The sequence below is a fragment of the Antedon mediterranea genome, chromosome 10 (genome assembly GCF_964355755.1).
Source record: "Antedon mediterranea chromosome 10, ecAntMedi1.1, whole genome shotgun sequence".
In the NCBI taxonomy this organism is placed as follows: Eukaryota; Metazoa; Echinodermata; class Crinoidea; order Comatulida; family Antedonidae; genus Antedon; species Antedon mediterranea.
In genome coordinates, this window is record NC_092679.1 from 22,370,472 (window position 1) to 22,393,078 (window position 22,607).

General features: G+C 33.5%; 1 protein-coding gene across 4 annotated transcripts; it reads right to left on the reverse strand.

Moving 5' to 3' along the window:
• Nucleotides 1-84: 84 nt before the first annotated feature.
• LOC140060138 (nuclear factor NF-kappa-B p105 subunit-like) lies at nt 85-22,579 on the reverse strand. 4 transcript variants are annotated; one of them, XM_072106218.1, is made up of 11 exons: nt 22,150-22,579; nt 21,845-21,886; nt 8,790-8,953; nt 8,081-8,238; nt 7,070-7,320; nt 6,826-6,921; nt 6,621-6,704; nt 6,110-6,244; nt 5,660-5,743; nt 4,719-4,817; nt 85-4,322 (listed from the first exon to the last, which is right to left on the reverse strand). In XM_072106218.1, the coding sequence occupies exons 1-11, from the start codon at nt 22,343-22,345 to the stop codon at nt 3,583-3,585; spliced, it is 2,049 nt and encodes a 682-aa protein (XP_071962319.1). In that variant the 5' UTR covers nt 22,346-22,579; the 3' UTR covers nt 85-3,582. The 4 variants fall into 4 exon arrangements, with proteins under 4 accessions (XP_071962319.1, XP_071962320.1, XP_071962322.1 ...); XM_072106221.1 differs by having other exon boundaries at nt 86-4,322; nt 22,398-22,579; XM_072106219.1 differs by lacking the exon at nt 4,719-4,817.
• Nucleotides 22,580-22,607: the final 28 nt, after the last annotated feature.

Genomic DNA, 22,607 nt, shown 5'->3' on the forward strand with positions numbered 1-22,607 from the left:
TGTGCAGTTTCAATAAAGTAAACAACGTTGCTTGTTAACAACATCACCAATCATACTGATACACTGTCGTCGACAACATATATCCAAAAAAATATTAGTCTTATTTGCTTTCACCATTTTTTTTATTCCAATATGCTGGGTTATACAGACCATTGATGCATAAATTACTTATACATACATGTGCATTTGTAAAGTTAATTATCTTAGCGAATAGTTATCTAACCTTTTACGGAAAATAGAAGTACATTTTTAGTAAATACATATATTATCATTTTACTCAAAAGCAGAGGAAACAACAATATGTAGCCATGTGCACAAATTATTGTGTTTTTACAATTTCAATGTTATGCAAATGCTCAATAAGGTTCGTTTCCTCAGCTTATAAAAAACTTGAAATATTGTGCAGCCTGGAAAGGAATTTATGTTCCTTTTAACTCCTGCGAATTGCAATTTGGCAAACTTGACTTTACGGTATATAACAAATTTTCCTCATTTTCAGAAAACCAAATTATCATTCTTTTTAAGGAGAAACATAACAGTTTATAATAGCTAGAGTGAGCATGCTCCCTATCTATATTTCGCGTGCCGATTTTCGGGGCCTCAACACAAACTCGTTTAAAAATTAATCTTGTATAATTTTCAACAACTTATTTCTGACAAGAATATTTTCGATTGTGTATTTTAACAAAGTTTTTTAACACGATGATTTATTATTCACCTTTGACCTTTGTTGCTCACTCTAATACTTTTATTATAATTAGGCACAAACATAATTATTGAATTCTCAAAACATTTTGAGCTTAATGTAATACTATACAACAATGGCACAGTACCATTGAGACAAAGCTCAATGAGAATGTATGCATGCTGCAGAGTACCCTCATAAAATATGTACACTCTCTGTATACAAAACAGTGCCCCCGTGGTATTCTGTCGCATGAGGACGTATTAGGATACCATCGTCATGTCAAATCCAGTAATATTTCTGGTAAACATGCGAAATTTGACAGCAGACAGCAAAATATCGTAGAAACGGGCACTAACATGACTGAGACACGTTGGTGCACGTAGATACTAAATCAACAACATCGTTCACTTAACACCAATTAACAACATCGTTCACTTAACACCAATTAACAACATCGTTTCAGTTAACTAATCACAGTGTGGAGAGCGTAGACACCAATTAACAATATGGTTTCAGTTAACTTCTAAGGCTCTCATCACAGTGGTGCAGTTAGACACCAACATTATGGTTTCAGTTAACTTCTAAGGCGCTCATCACTTGGTGAGCGTAGACACCAATTACGACATCATTTCAGTAAACTTTTAAGGCGCTCATCACAGTGGTGCAGTTAGAAACCAACTTTATGGTTTCAGTTAACTTGTAAGGCGCTCATCACAGTGGTGCAGTTAGAAACCAACTTTATGGTTTCAGTTAACTTTTAAGGCGCTCATCACAGTGGTGCAGTTAGAAACCAACTTTATGGTTTCAGTTAACTTGTAAGGCGCTCATCACAGTGGTGCAGTTAGAAACCAAATTTATGGTTTCAGTTAACTTGTAAGGCGCTCATCACAGTGGTGCAGTTAGAAACCAACTTTATGGTTCAGTTAACTTCTAAGGCGCTCATCACAGTGGCGCAATTAGACACCAACACCTTTTCAAGATAATTATCTCCATTAAGATATCAAATTATGTAGTTACTTTCAAACTCTTCTTAATAATCTTAAACATTAAAAGGCATACAATAGCAATACCATCAAAGCTTGGTTCTCACTAGGACTCAACTGTAATGTGATTGGTCAAATTACATGTACATCGTTGCGTTGCGTGTGAACCAAGCTTAAAGTTGTGCAGTATAGTGTGCACCTTTCTAAACAAGCTTTTGAAATCTGGCATTGCCATTACAAACTTATTACAACTAAATGTATTTATATATCATGCTCAAATGATTTGTTACTCTTTTTCCTGGTTGACCTTTGACCTTGTACAGGTGACAATTTGTGTGAACTTTGTATCTACATTTTTTGTGATTACCGTTCCATATGTTTTGTCTGTTTTCCGCCAAACCAAGGACAAAGTTTTTTTAAAAATTATTTACACAATATACATTGTATATAGAAGAAAGTTATTTACAATAAATTTTACAGTTTCAAAAACAATCTATCAAGTTAGAATTTTGTATTTACAAAAGAGGGGTAATAATCAATTGGATTCTTTGACTGGTATTTATCAATATTTTCACTTAAGTCAAATTAGTTAATCTGTGCTTAAGTGAAATACTGAGGCTTATTTTAAGGAATGGACTTTTAATCGATTTATATACAATAATATGCCCAAATATTTACGTAGGTTATTTTGAAAACTGACTAATAAGCAAAATCTTTTACTTGAAATCATATTTTCCTGCGGACCCTTTTCCTGGTAATTTAGGATGTGAACTTTTTGAATTTAGCATAAAAATAAGCATGCTGGTACATTTGACAGAAGACAATTTTTCGATTACAATTTCGGGTCTCAAGAAAATTAAGAAAGTTGCATGCCGTATGTTTTGTATCCATTTAAGACTTTAATTATTGGCCAAATAAAATAAAAAAATAAAAAACAGAAATGTTTGAATTTTTGGTTTAGGCATGCATGAATGAATTTCTCAAAAAGGTTTATGAAATTTTAAATCTATCAATAAACTATTTACAATTACCATAGCAAAATTATGTACAATATTTAAACTGCTATACCAACATCAATATAAGTAAAAAGTGAACATTTCTTTTATATTTACTTAATAATCTCTACAAAATTCCTTTAAAAATTGTTCAATTTACATGTATTTTAAAATTTTCAATATCATCAATAAGTTTTCTCTAAAAAATGTCCACTTTTTAAACTATGTATTTACAATATATATAAAGCAATGACGTATCCAGAACCAAAACCAAAAAATTAAAATTTCTCGAGCATAATTTCATTTTAAAAACAATAAAAAAAGCTTATGTGGTTTTGGATCAGCGTAAGTTTAGCCTAACTTATTCTAGACTTTTTTTAAAAGATGCTCGAGAAATGACTGGACACGTCACAAAATGGTGAAAGCATTTTTTTTGTTTTCCAAATATGAGTTGTACATTTATACAGTTTTACTAATGTATATCAAATTTGTACAATAGTAAAAATATTGTTTAAAAAATACCATAAAATAAATTGTATTTTTTTGGAGATCAATTTTCATCACATTATTTCAGCATTATCGTTGGGCGGTTGGGGGTGGAGAGGGAAGGGTTAGAGGGGGAAATGGGAGAGGTATGTGAGGGTATGGAAAAGAGAGGAAGGAGGGTGGGAAGAATTGGGGAGGTGAGGGAAAGGGAAGACAGAAAGTAAGGGGGAATAGGAAACGATGGAGGAAGAAAAGCATGACATTTGAGGAAAAGAGACAAGAAAGAGGTTGCTTGTCATAGAAAAGGGACTACAATAGATAACTCTTATATCAACCTATCACAGCGTTACGACTTTCTCCTCCACTGCCTCTCTCTTTGCTCCTCTCCACCCAATCCAACCACCATGGGCCTGATGTAGATGGTCAAGCTCTACATAGTGGCACCACTATTGCTTTGGATGTCTTGTACTTGACCAATATCAATGCTATTAAACACTGGAATATTCAGAGAGTCATGAACATCCTCCATGATATAATCATCTCCCACTCTATTCTCATCGACCGCAGGTAGCTGCCTTTCTTGGGACTGCAGGATTTGTTGCTGCAGAAGAGCAATATCAGCTTCATTCATAAAAGTGGATAGACTTGGAAGGGCATCACTTTCAGCTATGACGTCAACGTCGCCCCCATTCAAAATCTGCTGCATGGCTGCCTCGATGTCAGAAGCGTTTCCAACAGCCATATTGCTGCTTGGTACTTCCTCAACAACAACATTTTGGTATCCATCCGACATCGGGCCAAGAATATCAAACACTCCTTTAACTGTATCCATAGGACTTGCAACGGACACTGGGGTTACAAAACTACTGCTAGCGGCTAGATTGTATGGGGAACACATATCCAAATTCATAGTAACTCCCGACTCGTCTATCGGATTCGAAGGTTCCCCTCCTAAGTTGAATTGAACATCGGCATCGTCAATTCCCTTGCCGGGCGACTGAAAATTGAAGATTCCGCTTGAAGAATCAATAGTTGACAACGATCCCTGTTCGATTACTTTGCCTGTGTTACCACTGGCACTGGAGTAAAACTTTTCGGTAGGCAGCATGTTCGGAACTGCTTCTGCAGGCGCTTTTCCTTGCGATGACGAAGCTGTAGATCGTCGTGCAACTGTGAAAAAAATAATTTATAATTTACCCAAATTCTTTTATATTGTATTAAAACATAAACACTCATTTACCAGAGTCAACCCAATAGTATATTCAAAGGGGAATTACTGCTTTAAAATTAAAATTTTGAATATAAAATATAATTGGCGATCACATTAATACTATTTTCCCGATGAGGGCACTGAAGCAGAACAAACGACAATCTCGTACTACAAGAAATCGAAGGCGTGAAGCCGAAAGCAAAAAGCTAGCAACCACACAGTGAGTTAACTACGCATTGGTTAAGCGAGATACCAACCCGATTTTCGAACACCGTGTTCGAAGGTGGGCAGTACTTCGCTTAATCGATGCCTATTTTAACCAACTGTGCCAAACTAGCGTTTTGCAATCAACCTACCATGTCTTTTCAATTTTTCTTTCACGTTCATTGTGGCTTTTTCACGACTTGTTGGTCCAGGTTTTGAAAAACGACAAGATGAAATTTTGAAATTTTCAGCTATTAATAAATAAAAATAAGAAATGCGATAGGTATAAATTTAATTCACATTAAAATGGTTTGCCGTGCGCCATGTAATTCCTAAAAAAGGAAGTACGTAAAGTTGAGACTGCCTCATTGTTTTTGCCGTGGTACAAGAACCGAAACGTCAAACATTATCAACTTTACTTACTTAGTTCAGAGGAATTAAATGCTGTACTTTCCTAGTGTTTATAAGTTCTACAAAACCTGTAAAGCTCTGTCCACACTATCAAACTTTATGTGACAAAAAGAATGTGATGTGGTCATATATGGACATGATGATGTCATATCACTACCATATTAGGGAATATCACTACCACATTTGGGCACATCACACTTTTTTTAACATGCAATTTCACGAAATAGTTTGATAGTGTAGACAGAGCTTAAAACATACCCCTAGCCAAAAAGTTACACATGACCTGCAGTGGAATGACCATTATGTATACAAGGCAGAAATAGAGGTCAAAATGTAGCGCCCTCACTTGCCTTTCACAGCTCCATAAGCTTACCATGACTATGGTGAATCATTGTATTTTCCTATGCCTTACCACGCCCCTTAAGTCTTTGTTTAGGGAAGTATGCAAGTGCCCTAGGACTATATTGTCTAATATTTTAGTGTGCAAAAACAAACCTAGTACTCTCCGAGTAGTCACGGAGTCACACAATCGTATGGGAACAATAGTAAAATTCTGTCTTGGTAAGACCGAAATGAGGTTTAAAAATATTCTTATCTAAGGTTATTAATAATATAGCTATAATATAGATATAGCTTTAATTTTTATATTTTACTGTATAAAGAATAGACAAAACAATCTTACCTTTTGGCTGCATGCCATCTTGATGCATATAGCTCTCATAACAAGGTTGATTCCGTTTTCGCTTCTGACCAATTTTATGAGGATCTAGAAAAAAAAATTTAATGAAAGCAAGTTATGTTAAATAATTCATTAACAGATATGATACGTTTGTTATGATGTCTCATAAAACATTCATCAAACATTTATGGACAAAATACTAGTTCTGTCAACTTTATGCCCTCTTAAGCCCAGTCTACGCTATCAAACTTTATGTGAAACAAAATGTGATGTGCCCATATATGGACATGATGATGTCATATCACTACCATATTTGGGTATATCACTACCATTTTCGGACCCATCACACTTTTTTTGTCAAACTAGTTTGATAGTGTAGACAGAGCTTTACTCCTGACAAGACTGAGGCGTATTGATCAATACGTCGACATAGATTGTCGATGGTATACTAACCTGGTTCTTCTGGGGTGTAAATAAGGTCCATTTCCTGGCTTTCCTCTTTATCAGAGGGCCTAATCAACTTGAACCTAACTTTCTTTGGTTGTTGAATGTTCAAGTCCTTGTATGCTGGTATTTTACATACTATCGCTACCTACATGGAGACAAAAAAGAAATAATATTAATAATGGATTGAACTTGACTAAGGGTCTGTCTACACTATGGAACTAGTTTGCCAAAAAGTGTGATGTGTCCAAATATGGTAGTGAAATGCCCAAATATGGTAGTGAAATGACATAGTCATGTCCATATATGGACACATTACAATTTGTTGTCATCTAAAGTATTATAGTGCAAGACAGAGATTTATATTCAGGCCTAAACACAACATTTTTAAACAACTACACTAGTTTTCAAGTGTGCGCTAAATAAAACAATTAGCCGACATTTGCCTTGACTAAGAGAGCAGTTAATTTTTTACTCAAAATCAACAAACTTCTTTAGGCCAGAAAAAATAAAAATCCACCTACCTGGCGATGAATGTCAGTGGGGCCAAAGTCTCCATAGTCGATCCAACCTTGGTCGTCCATAAACATCACTTTGATGTCATCTAAATACCAAATAACAAAATTAAAAATGCTACTAGAAAAATTAATTTACACAACATAAAAAACAACATTTTTACAATAAATAAAAACCTTTTAATATATAAGAGAAACAAGGAATATTACCTCGCTGAACTTTATCACACAAGATAAATAGTTCTTCATCACCTCTGACAGAGCAAGTTTTACGATCCACTCGGGCAATTTGCAATGTGGCGCCCTCTGTGGAAAAAAAACCCATTGATTTATGAATATAAACCATGATAAGGCATCATATTAACCTAAGCCACAGTTAGTTGTGGCTGCCTTGGATTTGTAGAAAAACTATATGAGAGTTTCCTCAACTGATGATCAATAAAGAAATACTCACTTTTGTCAAAAACCGGTTGCGTTATGACTGGTTCCAACGGAATATTAGGTTGGTTCGGTGCATCATTATTGGCAATGTAAACTTGAAAACAAAGGCAGACGACGGTCAGGTCATATTCTGCCACAAGTTTCTTGGCGTCTTTGGTTGTCAGTGTAAAATTATTATAAGGGTCAATACCATTTCTTCCACGCTCCTCTAAAGCTGTAACAATTTCTTTCTTCTTGATGCACTGGACACCAAGGTTCTCAAACCTAAAAATAAAATTGTTTGAATAATTTTAAGGGTCGCTGATAGATAGAATTTTTAGATACTATAGAAAACTTTTGGTTTTGTCTCTGTAGTACTGCATTTAACTCCTTTTTTGAGTTAAATTTGACCTGTGAAAACTGTGTTAGGGGAGAGATGAATCAACTTGTAGTCTTAAGCTCTGTCCAAACTTTATGTGACAACAAAATGTGATGTGCCCATATATGGACACAGTGTTGTCATATCACTACCATATTTGAGCACATCACATTTTTTTTTGTCAAACTAGTTTGATAGTGTAGACAAAGCTTTATACGCTTTAATGGAGTGAACTCCTTATATCTGATAGACATTCAACCCAGAATCATGAGAGAGCAACATGTATGAGTTCAAGATTTGTCTGTGCCCTCTTGTTTGTGTTCTTACACTAGCCAAATTTCATTACTTCATCCTTAGGATGGGATGTTAAGCGGTTGATTCCATTTACATAAATATTAAGGATAAACAATTATTTTCTAAAAGATTAGGGGGTTGTCTTCCACACTTGTGGTACTCATGGTAGAGTGCCTGTTGCACTGTTACATTGCAACAGGCTCAAATATGGTAGTGATATGACATCACCATGTCCATTAAAAAAAATCTGATTAGGTCATCTACAGTAGATGACCTAATCAGATTTTTTTTCATTTAATTGAGAACCATTAAAGACTGTATAAAGATTTATGTACATAGCTACATAGAAAAAGAATGGAGTAAATCAATTACTTCTGGGGTTTCTCTCCCTTTGTCCAGCTCTTCTTGCATATCCCATCTTTACAGTCTTTTCCAACGAGGCCGTGTGGATGTGGCCGAGGCTTGGACTGACCTTTCTCTCTCGTGACACAAGACACAACTACTCTTGCTGGTCCTTTATAATTCTTTATCTGTGAAAGAAAATAGTTTACAGAAAAGTAGTAAATGTTCAAAATACCGTAAAACTTTTGGGGCACCTCTATTAAGGAACACTTTCATGTCGAACAAACAAGGCAATATGTTTCTAAAATATGACCAACCACTATATTAAGAGGACACCTTTGTCCTAAAAGTGTCCCCATAATAGGGGTTCTAATGTAATATAATATACTAGAAATTATCTCTCAATATTCGCACAAGCTCCGCCACCTTTGTAAATATGCAAATGAATAAATTTAAAATTAAATTATCTTCCATGAAGTCTGTGTAAATTGAGTTATCAAACTTGATGTGACAAAAAAATGTGATATGCCCATATATGGACATGATGTCATATCACTACCATATTTGGGCATATCACTACCATATTTGGGCATATCACTACCATATTTGGGCATATCACACTTTTTCTTTGAACTAGTTTGATAGTGTAGACAGAGCTTCAAAATAATCATATAGTTGGAAGTAAGGAATTTTGTCTTCTTAATTTCGTGATGAAAAAAAAATTGTTTAAAGAACTAACCTGAATCGTCGGGTAGGTTTTCTTATCTGATGATGAATTTTCACCAGGAATACTTCCAGCGGACCTTCCTTCACATTCATAACGGAATCTTAGTTCCTTCTGCTTCGGTTGTTCTACGATTTCGACATAGGGAGTATCTGGTTGAGGCGTACTTAGCCAAGTGTCTGAAAATAGATGAAATAATACTATGGTATTTATTGAAATACTGTATTATTTAAACAAATATATGCACTGTATAATGTGGCAAATAATGACCTATTGTTTTAATTTCAAGTAGGTTTGACTTGCCACACAGGAGTGGAAATGGACACTGCTGGACAATAAAGAGAAACAAAAAACAGTGCTAATGAAAAATACCAATAGAAACCATGCAGTATTGCATACCTAGAGGGCAGCAAATAGAGTTCCCGCAAGCTAAAGGCCTAGCTAACAAAATTAGCCTAACTACTAGCCTACTACTACCACACTCTCTAGCTAGAGGCCTAGCCTAGCTAGGCTTGATCAGGACTGTGATCACACCAAGCAATACAGTACTAACCTTTATTAATAAACGTCCTTGATTTAAATTGAGAAGAACTCATTCTTTGGGTGAATTGAACAACCATGAAGGCATTCTAATAATCTAATGCTGTCTTTTTACTACACAATTACTGCACAAACCAAAATCTATTCAGGAAATCATGACAACATATACTAAAAATAATTTTCATGGAAATTCCAGCTAATGGACAGTTCCATTTTGAAATAGGGGTGTTCAACATAAATGTCTATAAGTGCAAAATTAACAACAAAATTGTAATATTATTGATAAATTATACATTTGAAATGTAGTGTTATAAAGTATATCACACAAATCTAAAATGTTGAATGGTATCATTAATCTCTGATAGAACGCCTCAAACACACCACACTTGACATCAAACTGATAATGAAAACTACCATTATCATTTTAACCAATCACAGAAGTGATTGATGACATCATAATGTAAATAAACAAAAAGCAGGAAGTTATTACACAAAATACCATTTACCGGTACTCCATGAAAATACTATTACTGCATAATTATACATTATCTTTAGCCAGCTATAGAGAAAAAGAACTCTATTTTAATTAACTTTAGCTAAAAATATTCCATTATTTCATACAAAATTACCGCAATGCAGTATTTATCATAACTGCTATAGCTTTATGTAGGATTCAGATGCAATTATTATTAAACATCTTTTTTCTCAAAAGAAAATTAAGCTCAGTATTACTATATAATAAAAGCATTAATATTATAATATAGTACATGGGAAGGTGTAATAGAAAAAAATAATAACACACAAAACCTATTTGCATCTATATTATAGAAGTTGGGAAAAATAATTAAAAACATTCATAAAATAATATTTATTTATGTTACAACTATTATTGCCAATGACTTATATTTTTATTTTCTTGCTTGTCACTTTTATTATATTAAAAAAAAAAAAAAAAAACAGCAAACATATTATTCACTTTATGGTAACACTGCCCTCTATCATTCCTAGTAGCTTATTGCAATATTCAGTTTTGTTTTCGGATTATGAATGAAATCTTTGGATTTGATATTTGTTATTGCGCAATCTTTGCTTTTCCTTTTTATTCAATATTATATTTTAGAAAACAGCAATGATAATACCCCCCTCTATTATTCCTAGTTGCTGATTGCAATATTCAGTTTTGTTTTCGATGTATGAATGAAATCTTTGGATTTGATATTTGCTATTGCGCAATACCGCATTGCCGTCTTTTGAGATTGCTTCATGTATGATAGTTAAACGGAAAGATTTTGACAGTGTGCATTGTACATGCAGGATATTGACACTGAATGGAATTAGAGTGTTCCTCAATCGAAAACCAATTGTACTTCAATTTTTTTATAGCTAAAAATAAAATGCTTTTTTTTGTAACTAAAATGTAATTATTCCTTTTACATGTGTTATTGGATTTAGCTCTTGAACAATCTGCCTTTACATAATAGAAAATCGACATCCTTGGACAGTTTTAAGTCACTTCTAAAAACTGATTTTTCTTTTTGGAAACGCTGTGAGCAATGATCGTTGTAATGGCGCTTTAAAAATGGAACAATTGTTGATTTAATAGAAAATAAACACATAAATAATGCAGTAAATAAAATGAAAATGTTCTATTTTTACACAAGAAGCCGGTAAAAATTTGAGTGAGAAATCACGTCCAAATATCCCACGTACAGTATATGCACAATGAGTTAATTATACTGTAGGTCATTGTAGGTCATTGTAGGTCATTGTAAATCGAAAGCTCTGTATAGTATCTTTTATTTAAAAAACTTATTTCTAATAGGTTTTAAATTTTAAAAAGATAACCATTCTATTTAACACCTATATAAAGGCACACAATAATAACAATCCACTTGAAAATGCCATTCAGAAAATAGTAAACAAAGTATTTCAGATAAACACCCACTCAACTCAACTATTTGCAATATTAAGTACAAACTAATTTATATTCACTTGGTAAATTGAATGTTACACACAGTTTGTTTAGTTATTTCAGTTCATTATTCATAGCCATTTGTTTGTATAGCTATAGACAGAATATACCTTAATGTTGCAGAGGGAGAGAGCTACATTAATGAATAAATTTGTTATTATTTATTTATTTACTTCCTCACTACCTCTGTTAGTGAAGGATCTGGACCAACAGGTGGTAAACACCTCTAAAACAGTTCAGTCCCAATTGAATAGTAGCTGTGTGTGACATCAGCGGCTGTGTTTGTGTGGACTAGTACACCGGGGTAACCCTCTACTCGTCTCAAAAGATGTACTAGGTTCTTTAGTGCACATGAACTATGTGTACACTGGACCTACGGTTTATAGTCCTTATCCGAGAAGACTCATTCTACTACCAGAACCATGGAGCGAGTGAGCCTCAAACCCTTGCCAATGTTATGGCTACGTAATTACGGTTCCACTGTCTTACTGCTCGGCCACTCACTAAATTACAACCAGACAATGAAAAAACAGTTAAAGAAATTGATGAAGACAGTTTACTTTTTTTTTTATTAAAAAAAAACAAGTGGGGTGTATATCATTATATTGGTACGTGACATGGGTCCCTGTTTCTGCTGTAAAATACTAACTGATTACTATTAACCATGTGAATACATTAATCCTAATTTCTTGGCAGCAGAAACAGGAAACATTTTCAATAACTAGTTGATTGGTGGGTGTTTCCATTCTATCATTTACTGTCGCATCTTGGACGGTTTGACCGCATGAGGACATTGCAATTTGGGTAATTAAAACCTTGGGACACTCCAATTCAGGAGACACCCTTATTTGGGGACAATAATTCATGAAATTAAAGAAGAAGAATATATACAGTAGCAACAGAGCCAACCTATTCAGAAGGGAACACTTTTTGGGGGGGGGGGGGGGGGGGTGTGTCCTGAAAGTGTCCCCTTAATAGGAGTTATGCTGTGAGAAGTGAGCATGGAGAAATATTTGAAGAAAAAAAAAACAGAAATTGTTCCCAAATGGAAAGACAAAATAAAAGTAAATGACAAATACTAATGTCACATTTTAATGTTTTTTTATTTTCAGTAACTGCAGTAACTGCAGTAAAATAATTTTAACATGATCTCACAGGAAGAAGAAAGAGGAAGGAACCATGATTATAGACAACATAACAAAGATCTATGCTGATATCAAGGAAACAACATGACATAGGAACATGGAAAGAATTAAATACACGCACGCAATATGCATATCACATTTTTTGTCACATAAAGTTTCATAGTGTAAACAGAGCTTTAAAGTAATTGTTGTAATGGTAAGTTGTATTATAGGTCTCTACTGTATGATGTTGCTTTTACTTATGATTTTTTTTAAATGTTTTATTTATGGATCTTATGACACTGGTATTTTTACTTCAAATTTGATTCCTAAAAAAGTAGTCTGTATTATTTGTGTTATTTATCGTTTAAATTTAACATTTTCTGTTTTGAAGACTTTCTTAAAGTAAATGCTATTGGTATCAAATGGTATAAAGGTACACTGTGTGTGAACCCCAAAAAAGTTCCCTAAAATAGTATGTCCCAAAGGAGGATTTTAAGGCTTCCAAAACTTTTCATTTTATTTCTGTCTTCTGTATCATATTTATACTAATAAATTGATGGTAACAAAACCTGTAATTTAAAATCATTATATCAACAATCAATATCATTATACAATATATTAAATGATGCTAATTTAGTCACTGGCCAAACAATTTCAATCTCAACAGCGAATTTTATCTTCTGTCAGCTAGGCCACAGCAATAACAAATATCTCCCAACCAATCATAAAGATGCACATCACCAACGTATCATTTGATTGGTCATAATTTCTATTGCAATTAAATGTCTAGCGTTGTAGACAGAATCAAATGGAATGACCTTCGACCTATAAGCCCCTGCAATTCTGAGTAGGAACTGTTTACATATATTACTATGAATTCATTGATTTATGACAATATAACAAGTCCCAGGAAATCACTGAGTTCTAGGGAAAACGGATTACAACTCCTTTTATGGTGATAAGGGTCCATTGAGCCAATACACAAATATTTAATAATGATGCAATCTATATTTTGTTTGCAATTCAACAATGACAGACATTAAGTTGGAACTAATAATCTTTCATTTTTATACATAAACTTATAAAGTTATTCAAAAAGTCAAAATATTCATAATTCTAAATCAAAAAATTGATAATTGTTACTAGATTACAGGGAATAATTCAAAATGAAATTTTTCCCTGGATTACAGTATAAAAATTAATGTCATTTGTTACTCAAATTTAAGGATATAAAACAAAAAAAAGCTTTGTATATTAATTGGTTTCAATTGATTTTTTGGTTCTGTAATGTTGTAGTAGTCTTTTAATTAAGAAATTTCTTCAAAATGTTAAATGTCTTTACTCAACTACATACAATAATTAACTTAATTATCCTATTGGCTCGCTTATCTTACAAAATGTTGTTTCGTATTAGATTCTGGAATGAAATCTCGACCTCTGCTATGAACTGTTGCGCAATACCATGTTGGCCTTCTTTGTATTTCTTCATGTTTTTCAACGGATATATTTGACAGCATTGAAGTATACAGGATGTTGACGACGCTAATAGAAACTAGTGCATCGCATTCGTGAACTTTTAATTGGCTTATCAGTAGAACCCCTATTAAGGGGACACCTTTAAGGACCAAAAAAGTGTACCCTTAAGCTTTGATTGCACTGGATTTGTTCAAATTAACCAAGTCTCCAGCTAAATTAACAAATAAAAGTCCAATCCGAACTTGGCTACAATTCCCCCAAGGTTAAATCCAAGTCCAATAGTTACTTTTTACCAAACACTGTCTGTCCAGTAGAACTGGTTTTGGTAAAAAGCTAACCATGCTTGCTAGAAAGTTGCAATCCGAACTAAAACAAATGTAATATGACTTTCACCATACGAGTCAATCGTAGTGTTTAGCAACATGGTTAAATTTTGGTAAAACTAACTGCATGAAATTATCCTAGTGCGAACAATTGTCAAATTTACCGATGATCTTTACCTTGGTTAAATTGACGCTTTTTCAAGTCCAGTGTGAACAAGGCTTTAGTAGTGGTGTTGTCTGAATAGGCCTTTAGTGGCATATACTACGCCTTGTTCGTTTAACAGGAAAGTGCCCACTTAATATGTATTTCACTATTTTTAGATTTCTAGAATTTTTTCATACAATATAAGACCTATTAAGGGGACATCTTTGGACCAAGTGTCCCTTTAATTATAGATATGCCCCAAAGTTACAATACATTGAAAAGCATTAAACTTTACATCAAAATTGAATATAATTTAATTACCCAGAGTTCTGAGTGTGTGTAAATAGCGACATGACATTATTATGTTGGCAACATAGTAAAGCCCCTCGTTAAAAAGAAAGTTCAAATCCCGGACGCGAAATTCTTTTTTATTTGAGTAATTTAATGAACTTTGGTACTATACAGATAACGGATAAATCATGTCTTTGATGATGGTGATACTACTAGCAAAACTTATAATTGATATTAAAACACTACAAAGCATTTGACGCCAAACAGACATTGGTTAACAGATAGTTAAATTGCATTTCCGCAAACATGTCGGAATTGAACATTAACAAATTGAAAACTTTAAAATGCGTCATTTTTAATTGATTTAAAACCCATCGTGTCTTTATGAAAAAAGAGAAATAAACTGTATATAAGACGATAGATTGGGTTAGTACTTATTAATAATTTTTTCCAATGAAACCATTTTTTTTTAAACCAGTTTTTAAAACAGTTCCAATACATCAATCGAGACCTTAATCAATTGATGTTTTTAAAACAAATTTAAAGTTCAGATTACTATTGTGGTTTTTGTAAGGACATACACAAGACAATAACAACTTTTTTTAAATATGGTTTTAAAGCAGTTAAAGCAGGCCCACTGTCTATATCACTATTTTGATGAAATGTTTGTCCCCCTGGCCCCCTCCCCCTCCTTTAAAAAAAAAAATTGTTTTCATTTTATATGAAATGTCTAGCTGAATTATTTGAGTTTACAGCAACGCATTTTTTATCCGCATATTGTTTGTATGTTACTGTATGTTATTGTGTATTGTATAGATATGCTGGTCAAATAAAACAAAACGAAACTTATGTTCCTGTGAGAAAACAGAACATGCTGTACAACAGTACACAGGATAACAATAACAGCCTGGTATTGACATATCACCGTGCCGTGGCCGGCTGTAAACATTATGGGTTTACAGTAGATCAATGATTGATTGTCACTATGCATAGCAAACCGGAATTATTATTTGTATCAAAAATTGTGTACTGTACGTACTGTACACAATATGGATTCATTTCCACTGTATTATAATTCTAAAAGTACATTTTGCCAAAAGTGTTTGTAATTTGAGTAAAAACCCTTTCGTTCCGTTGTATCAGTTACCTATATCATATTAATCAATTTGTGCTGTTATTCAATGAAAAAAAATGGTTTCAATATTGAGTAATAAAAGCAACAGTACTCTACAGTTAACTCCTTTAAAAATGTCATGGAACAAACAAGTTGAAAACGGTAAAAGAAATGTCTGAAGTTTCAAGAAATGTCAGATGGTGGTTTGGAGGGTTAAATTTGACTGAACCTCTTATGGTTTAGTGACAAGGACACCCCCACAACTCGGTTTGGATTTTGGCATTACTAGATTTTTCTTAGGCCTACTTTCAACTACAGTAGGCTTATTATTAACTACAGTAGCTTAGCTCAGCTCATAATGATATTTACCTTTTTGTTAAAAAATTATCTCCAGTAAAAATCCTGGCTACGGACTTAATTAGTAGTTACTTAAAGTCAATTTTAATTTGGCAACTTTTGGTTCCTGAAGGTGTTCCCTTAATATTAGGCGTGTTCTTTATTTATTACCCCTTGTTTGTTTCAAAAGAAAGTGTCCCTTAAATAGGTGTCCCAAAGGTCTACTGTATTTTTAATTTGCCAGTGTTTACTATTGTGCAGACATTTGATGGCTGCATGCCGGATCTTTACATTAGAAGAAAGGTCGCCTGACCTACCGTGTCATGTTCAAAGTTGATGTGAGAAATCAGTGTTAATGGTCGATAATTTAAACTGGAGACAACTTCCTTGATAACATTAATGTACTATGGAAATGTTGTTATAACGGAAAGTGCTACTTTAGAAAAAATTAATTATTCTTCTCAGTGAAATCACAATAGCCCAGCAGCTGGGGTAGTAAACGATTAGTTAACTAGAATTTTACACTCCAATGAAAATTATTATTGCATGAAATAATGGCATACTAAATTTGACAATAAAACCACCTGATAGATCAGATATTGTAGTTAACATGATAATAGAAAGATTTGTATTGTATTGATATTTATACCAAAATGTGTAGTAAAATTGGGAGCATCTGTCGCTAAAAATCTTATGCGAGTATACTACTATACAGTCGGTTAGTATTACATCTAAATCCTTTGTATAAGCCCATGGGGTTATATTAGAACTGAATAGATGGGTAAAGTATGATACTGTTTTTCAATGACATACTTGATCTCAGTGGCTTATAAAGTAGACCCCCTCATTTGGGACACCACCCCTATTCGAGACACCAAACTATTCGAGACACCACCCCTATTCGGGACACCACCCCTATTTGAACTATCCCTATTGAAGTGATATTGAATAAGGGGATTTCACAACAGCCGACCCCTTATTCAGGGATGACACGCCGTATAAAGGGGACACTTAGTTGTGGCCTGACGGTGTCCCCTTAATAGGAGTTCTACTAAATACCAATTTTTAAACATGGTATGTAAACTTCCAATCATTTCAATCTGTTATCTTTCAATTAATGTGGCAATGGTTAGCTGTTGCATATCTGGTTCACCCAAAGTGGTCACTAATTGGAGGAGACTAAAACCATACTATTCAGAAGTTTCTTAAATAAGTATGTGAATGAATCTAATAATAGTGTTTAATGGTTTTAATGGTTTTAAATTGATATGGCGCAAAATACAAATAGTCTCTATGCGCTGTTTAGCACAAGTGTGAAAATGAAAATCCTGATGTAAAGTAAACCACGAAATAGCCTAAGAAAACCGAATAAATTGACCAAGACAACAGAAAAAAAGTCCGCAAACGGAATCTCACATCACCACACTGTTTCACTAACTAAAGTCTTTAGTTAGTATAATGAAGCAAAATTGAAATGTTGCCAATTCAGTTTGGATTCTTCCGTTAATATTAATAAATATAATTCTATGTAAAAAAAAATGAACAATCACATGATGACAGAAATGTTTTCCTATTGAAGGAAAGGATTATACAAGCTAATTTTAGTTCAATACTTCCGTGTGATATTTAAAAAGATAAATCAACATACATTAAAGGTTTTACCGGAACTTTCTTTTATAATGATAATACCCGCTTTATATACTATTTAAACAGTGACTCTGTAGTTATACAATAACTTTCATCTCTTCTAGAGGCCCTTTGTTCATGTTAATATCTCTGTCAGCCAGCGCACAATTATTGTCCACAACTATGGTAAGATGGATCAGTACACTAGGGTAAACTCTTGCTCTTTTAAGACACGCGAGCCAGATGCATATACTAGATCTCCAGTTTTTAGTCCTTATCCGAAAAAAACTTGTTCTACCACCAGAAGTAATGGTCGAGGAGAGACTTGAACCTGTGCCAATTTTACAGCTATGATTTGTGGCGTCCCAGCATTTTTTAACCACTAAACTCGACAAATAGAAGTGTTGAAGACTATAAAATTTAACTGAATTTTACTTTATATTGAATTATTATTATTAATTGAAGAATATAATTTGAGATAATATAAATTGTTATCATCATATAATAATAATAATAATATTTTGTACCTCTTTAGGTTCACAAATAACATTTTCACAGAATACTGTCAAGATATAAAAATAATTTCGGGTAAAAATATTTTTAGTGAATTATCAGTATCATAAAATTTATTAATATTGGACATATTAAAATTACTTTTTCAACCAACTACAGTATATATTGAGTGTACATTTATAATGATCATAAAACCATAATTTGTCATTTGTATTTATTTTATATACAAAAAAACAAATATATATTGTACTGTAGTTGATCAGGAAAAGTTTAAACTATAAACTGTTTATAAATTTAACAGGTGGCAATTTTCTAACCCATTACCTAATCTAAATTGCTAAGTTTTTTTTGTATGTCAAAATATGTAGAAGTATTACTTAATGTATTATCAGAACATAACTTCCTCCCATATAAATTATATTTATTTAAACGACCACAAATATGTTTACAAATGGTTTATTTGTTGGCCCAGTATTTCTGGTTATAGAAGCTTTTCACAGAAGACTTGTAAACTGAGAATCGGCTGTGTTCCGAGAATAGCCATTAATCACGCTGCTGTTGGCTTATGGGTTCAAAGGTCATTTGTAAAGACAACAACCAATAGAATTCAGCACAATTTTGTATACCGTTCTGAGGGTTACGAATCAACAATGATAAATTTGGATAAAAAATAACGATATATTATTGACAACTGAACATCCATTTGATGTTATTTACATACAGTACTGTATTAATGATGACAATCAATTTTTATTTTATCATTCACTACAATACAAGGAAATTAGTTTATCAATATCATAGGCATAACAATAAATGACAAAATGGGCGTTTTTTTAAGTGGGGTCAAAATTGCACAAACCCGAATTTAGATAATGGATAATTTAAAGCTCTACCACCAACTTTTTTTTAAATTATTGATATTTTATATGGCAAAAATTCTTTATTTCACCTACCTACTATAAACATACAGTTACTACTATATGATAGTCTATGGACAAAATTAGCATTGAATTCTAAACACTAGTGAATTAATTAGCTTTTTTCAAATACTTTATACAACAATCTATTTTGATTTAAATGTTATGGTTGGAATAGGCAGGAATTGAGTTGGAAATATGCAGGGATTGTGGTAGGGTAGACAAGGGGGTAATGATGGGAGCATAGACAAGAGGTCATGGTGGATTGGCAGAGGTACAGTAATAGGCAGGGAAATTTATGAGAGCATAGACAGGCGATTGTGGTAGGGTAGGAAAGAAGGGGGTAATAGTGGAAATATAGAGTGGGTTTGTTGTGGGGTAGACAGGGGTAATTGTGGTGAGAGTAGGCAGGGATAATTGTGGTGAGAGTAGACAGGGTAATTGTGGTGAGAGTAGACAGGGGTAATTGTGGTGAGAGTAGGCAGGGGGTCGTGGTGGGGTACAGTAGACAGGGGTTATTGTGGTGAGAGTAGGCAGGGATAATTGTGGTGAAAGTAGGCAGGGATAATTGTGGTGAGAGTAGGCAGGGGGTCGTGGTGGGGTACAGTAGACAGGGGTAATTGTGGTGAGAGTAGGCAGGGATAATTGTGGTGAGAGTAGACAGGGGTAATTGTGGTGAGAGTAGGCAGGGGGTCGTGGTCAATATAGAAAGTGCCAAGTGTACACATGATATGAGAATTCATATCAACATAAAAAACAGAAATTGGAGGAACAGGAACAGAGGAACAGGAACTATTTTTTTGTTGACATTACGTTGACATAAATTCTTTTTTTTAGTCTTTTTTTTGTGCAAGGATTTATAATCTACTGTATCCTTTCCTTTTTTTTGGTACTGATGACAAATATGTGGGGGGGGGGGGGGGAAGAAAGATGAGGGGGGCTAGCCGGGAGTCGGCGGAAGAGACTCACATGTTTATAAGAATATTGTAGCGTAGCGTGTGAAAGCTTGAGTTCAACTTGACAATATCGGGGGTGCGACATACCTATACTTTAGCCAAGGACCACAATAGCGTTCCAGGCAATAATAACATGATTACCTGCCCTTTCTATGACGAAATGGATGCAATTATTGGGGATTGTGCTTTGCGAAAAAAGTAAACATGACCTCGATCCAATCACGCTTCTGCCTAACTAACTGCATTGTGGTATATAATGACATCATTCATAACGAACGCATATGAACAAAACCCGTTTTTATTTGAGAAAAAATTGAGCTGCAACGCGATCTTTATTTATAAACAACTGCCGAAACCCCCATGGGTTACTATTAGAGTCACAACAACTTACGATGCAGCCGTATTTTGAAAATAAGGAGATAATGCATGTTGACCTCGGGAGTGGGGAAGGATTGAGTGTTTATGAGTTTATAAAATAAAGTTAGAGTTCAACCAAACTGGTTTATTCATACTGTTTTATCATTTTGCAATGAGTTGCGGACCAGAAAAGTTGGGTGGGTTACTATTTCTAGGTGCCTAATTTAAGATTAGTAATAGTAACCCACTACTCTAATAGTAACCCACCCTAAAAAACAATCAAAGAATAATAACCCAGGGTTACAATTAGAAGATTTACGGTACACTATTACAATGTGATATGATCAAAACAAACAACTAATTTTATAAACTTTTTTACTCATTGTGCAATTTGGGATTGGACCGTTCTAGAGGTGTTTACCACCTGTTGGTCCCATCCTTCACTGAATGTACTCTGTTCTTTATATATGTTTTGTCTTTTTCTTTCTTTGTATGTACATTTTGTGAGAATTTGAATAAAAAAAAATACTCAAAATACAACTGCAAACAAAGATCTAGCGAGTTCCTTTCTGACATCTGCTTCCGTTTACTTTTTTTTATTTATTTTTTTTTTGCCATGTGTTTCTTATCATAAAACAAAGGCAGTTTAAACACAAAAATAAAAACACACTCTACTCAAAATTTCCAACCATTTTTCAAAAAATAAAAATAAATAAATACATAGAATAATGAAAGCATTGTCCTCGAAAAACATGAAAAAAAAAAAATTTATAATTTAATTAGATTCTGATTCTGAAAAAAAAAACCAACAGAAATAACGATTTCATTTAAAAATAATATTATAATAAATTAACCAAAAAACTCTGACTAACTTGATTTGACTAAATTTTGGTTTAGTTTAAAGTTGTTTCTGATAATTTATTTTTTTATTGATCCAATTTTTGGTCAAAGTGAATAACTATTGTACAGTAATACGAAAAAAGCATATTTAATAAAAAAAGTTTTATAAAATATTTTAAAATCTTTAAAAACTTCTTAACATAATTGCATAAACTGTTAAATAATCCAACAACAATGAAGGTAAATAAATAAATTCATTTCCACCCGAACTGCAATGTTTAATAGGCCTCTACCATTGTCAAATCAATCTCGCAGTCATAACTTTCAATTGTTAAATTTTTAGTTGATAAAGATAAATACTGTACTAGTAAACTTAAACGAATTAGTAAACGTCCATGGTAAAACTAAACAAAGTTTGTTTGCTTAATCTGGCAATGCATAAATTAACAATAAATTAAATAATTTGTTTAAATTTGTATGATTGATTTGATTGGTAGGATTGTAGTGGTACAAGTAGTTAATTTAATTTGGACTCACCAACTTTCACTTGTCCGCTACGTCTTGTCGTCATGATGTTGTCTGAAATAAAAACAAAAATTAAAGTAGTTGTTTTGAACAAAAACTGATCAATTAAAATCTGCTAAAAATAAAATGGTTAAATGTGTTAAGTACATCTTTCTTGTGTTGTTGTCTCCGGCTCCTCTTATTCTTTACTTCATGGCCCGAGTGGAATCGGAGTGACAACTTTGGGCATTATTCACACTTCGTCCCTAAACTGCATGCTGTCAGCTTAAATTAAATAGGCCTAGCCTACAGTACAATATATTTTGTTCTCCACTTACCACCACCGTAGTTTGAGAAGCTTTCAAATGGGTTCACAACAGGGATAGGTTGTTGCAGTAGAGTAGTAGGCCCTAGAAAATCAGCAATAATACCTTGGTCTACATCATCTAGTTCTAAGCTGGGCATCATAGATTTACTCGGCACTGAGTTCGGGTCGATGCAGTCGTTGGTTGTGAGGCCTAAGTCTTTCATCATCAATCATTCAATACAAAACAACGAATTAAAAATCAGTAACTGGTGTCCTTACCTTAAAATATTTCTTTGAATGTCCAGCTACCAATCGTTGCAAAGGGGTTGGATTTAAAAAGTTTATAAATAACTAAACACCGTCACCGACAATATCTGGAATTCCCAGCAGCCAAACAACAAGAAACCAGGTAATGACAATGTGTAAATATTAACCTGGTAATGTAGCTAGCTAAAAAGCTCTCATCCCTCTCTTCACAAAAACTAACAT

What these genes read in the sequence shown, in the direction of transcription:
- LOC140060138 (XM_072106218.1), bottom strand. Translation starts at nt 22,345, where the DNA reads ATGATGAAAGACTTAGGCCTCACAACCAACGACTGCATCGACCCGAAC. An exon ending in AAGGGAGAGAAACCCCAGAA is followed by an intron (nt 7,321 to 8,080) that starts GTAATTGATTTA and finishes TTTTATTTTTAG; the next exon opens with GTTTGAGAACCTTGGTGTCC. An exon ending in AGATGGCATGCAGCCAAAAG is followed by an intron (nt 4,818 to 5,659) that starts GTAAGATTGTTT and finishes ATTTATTAATAG; the next exon opens with CTGAAAATTTCAAAATTTCA.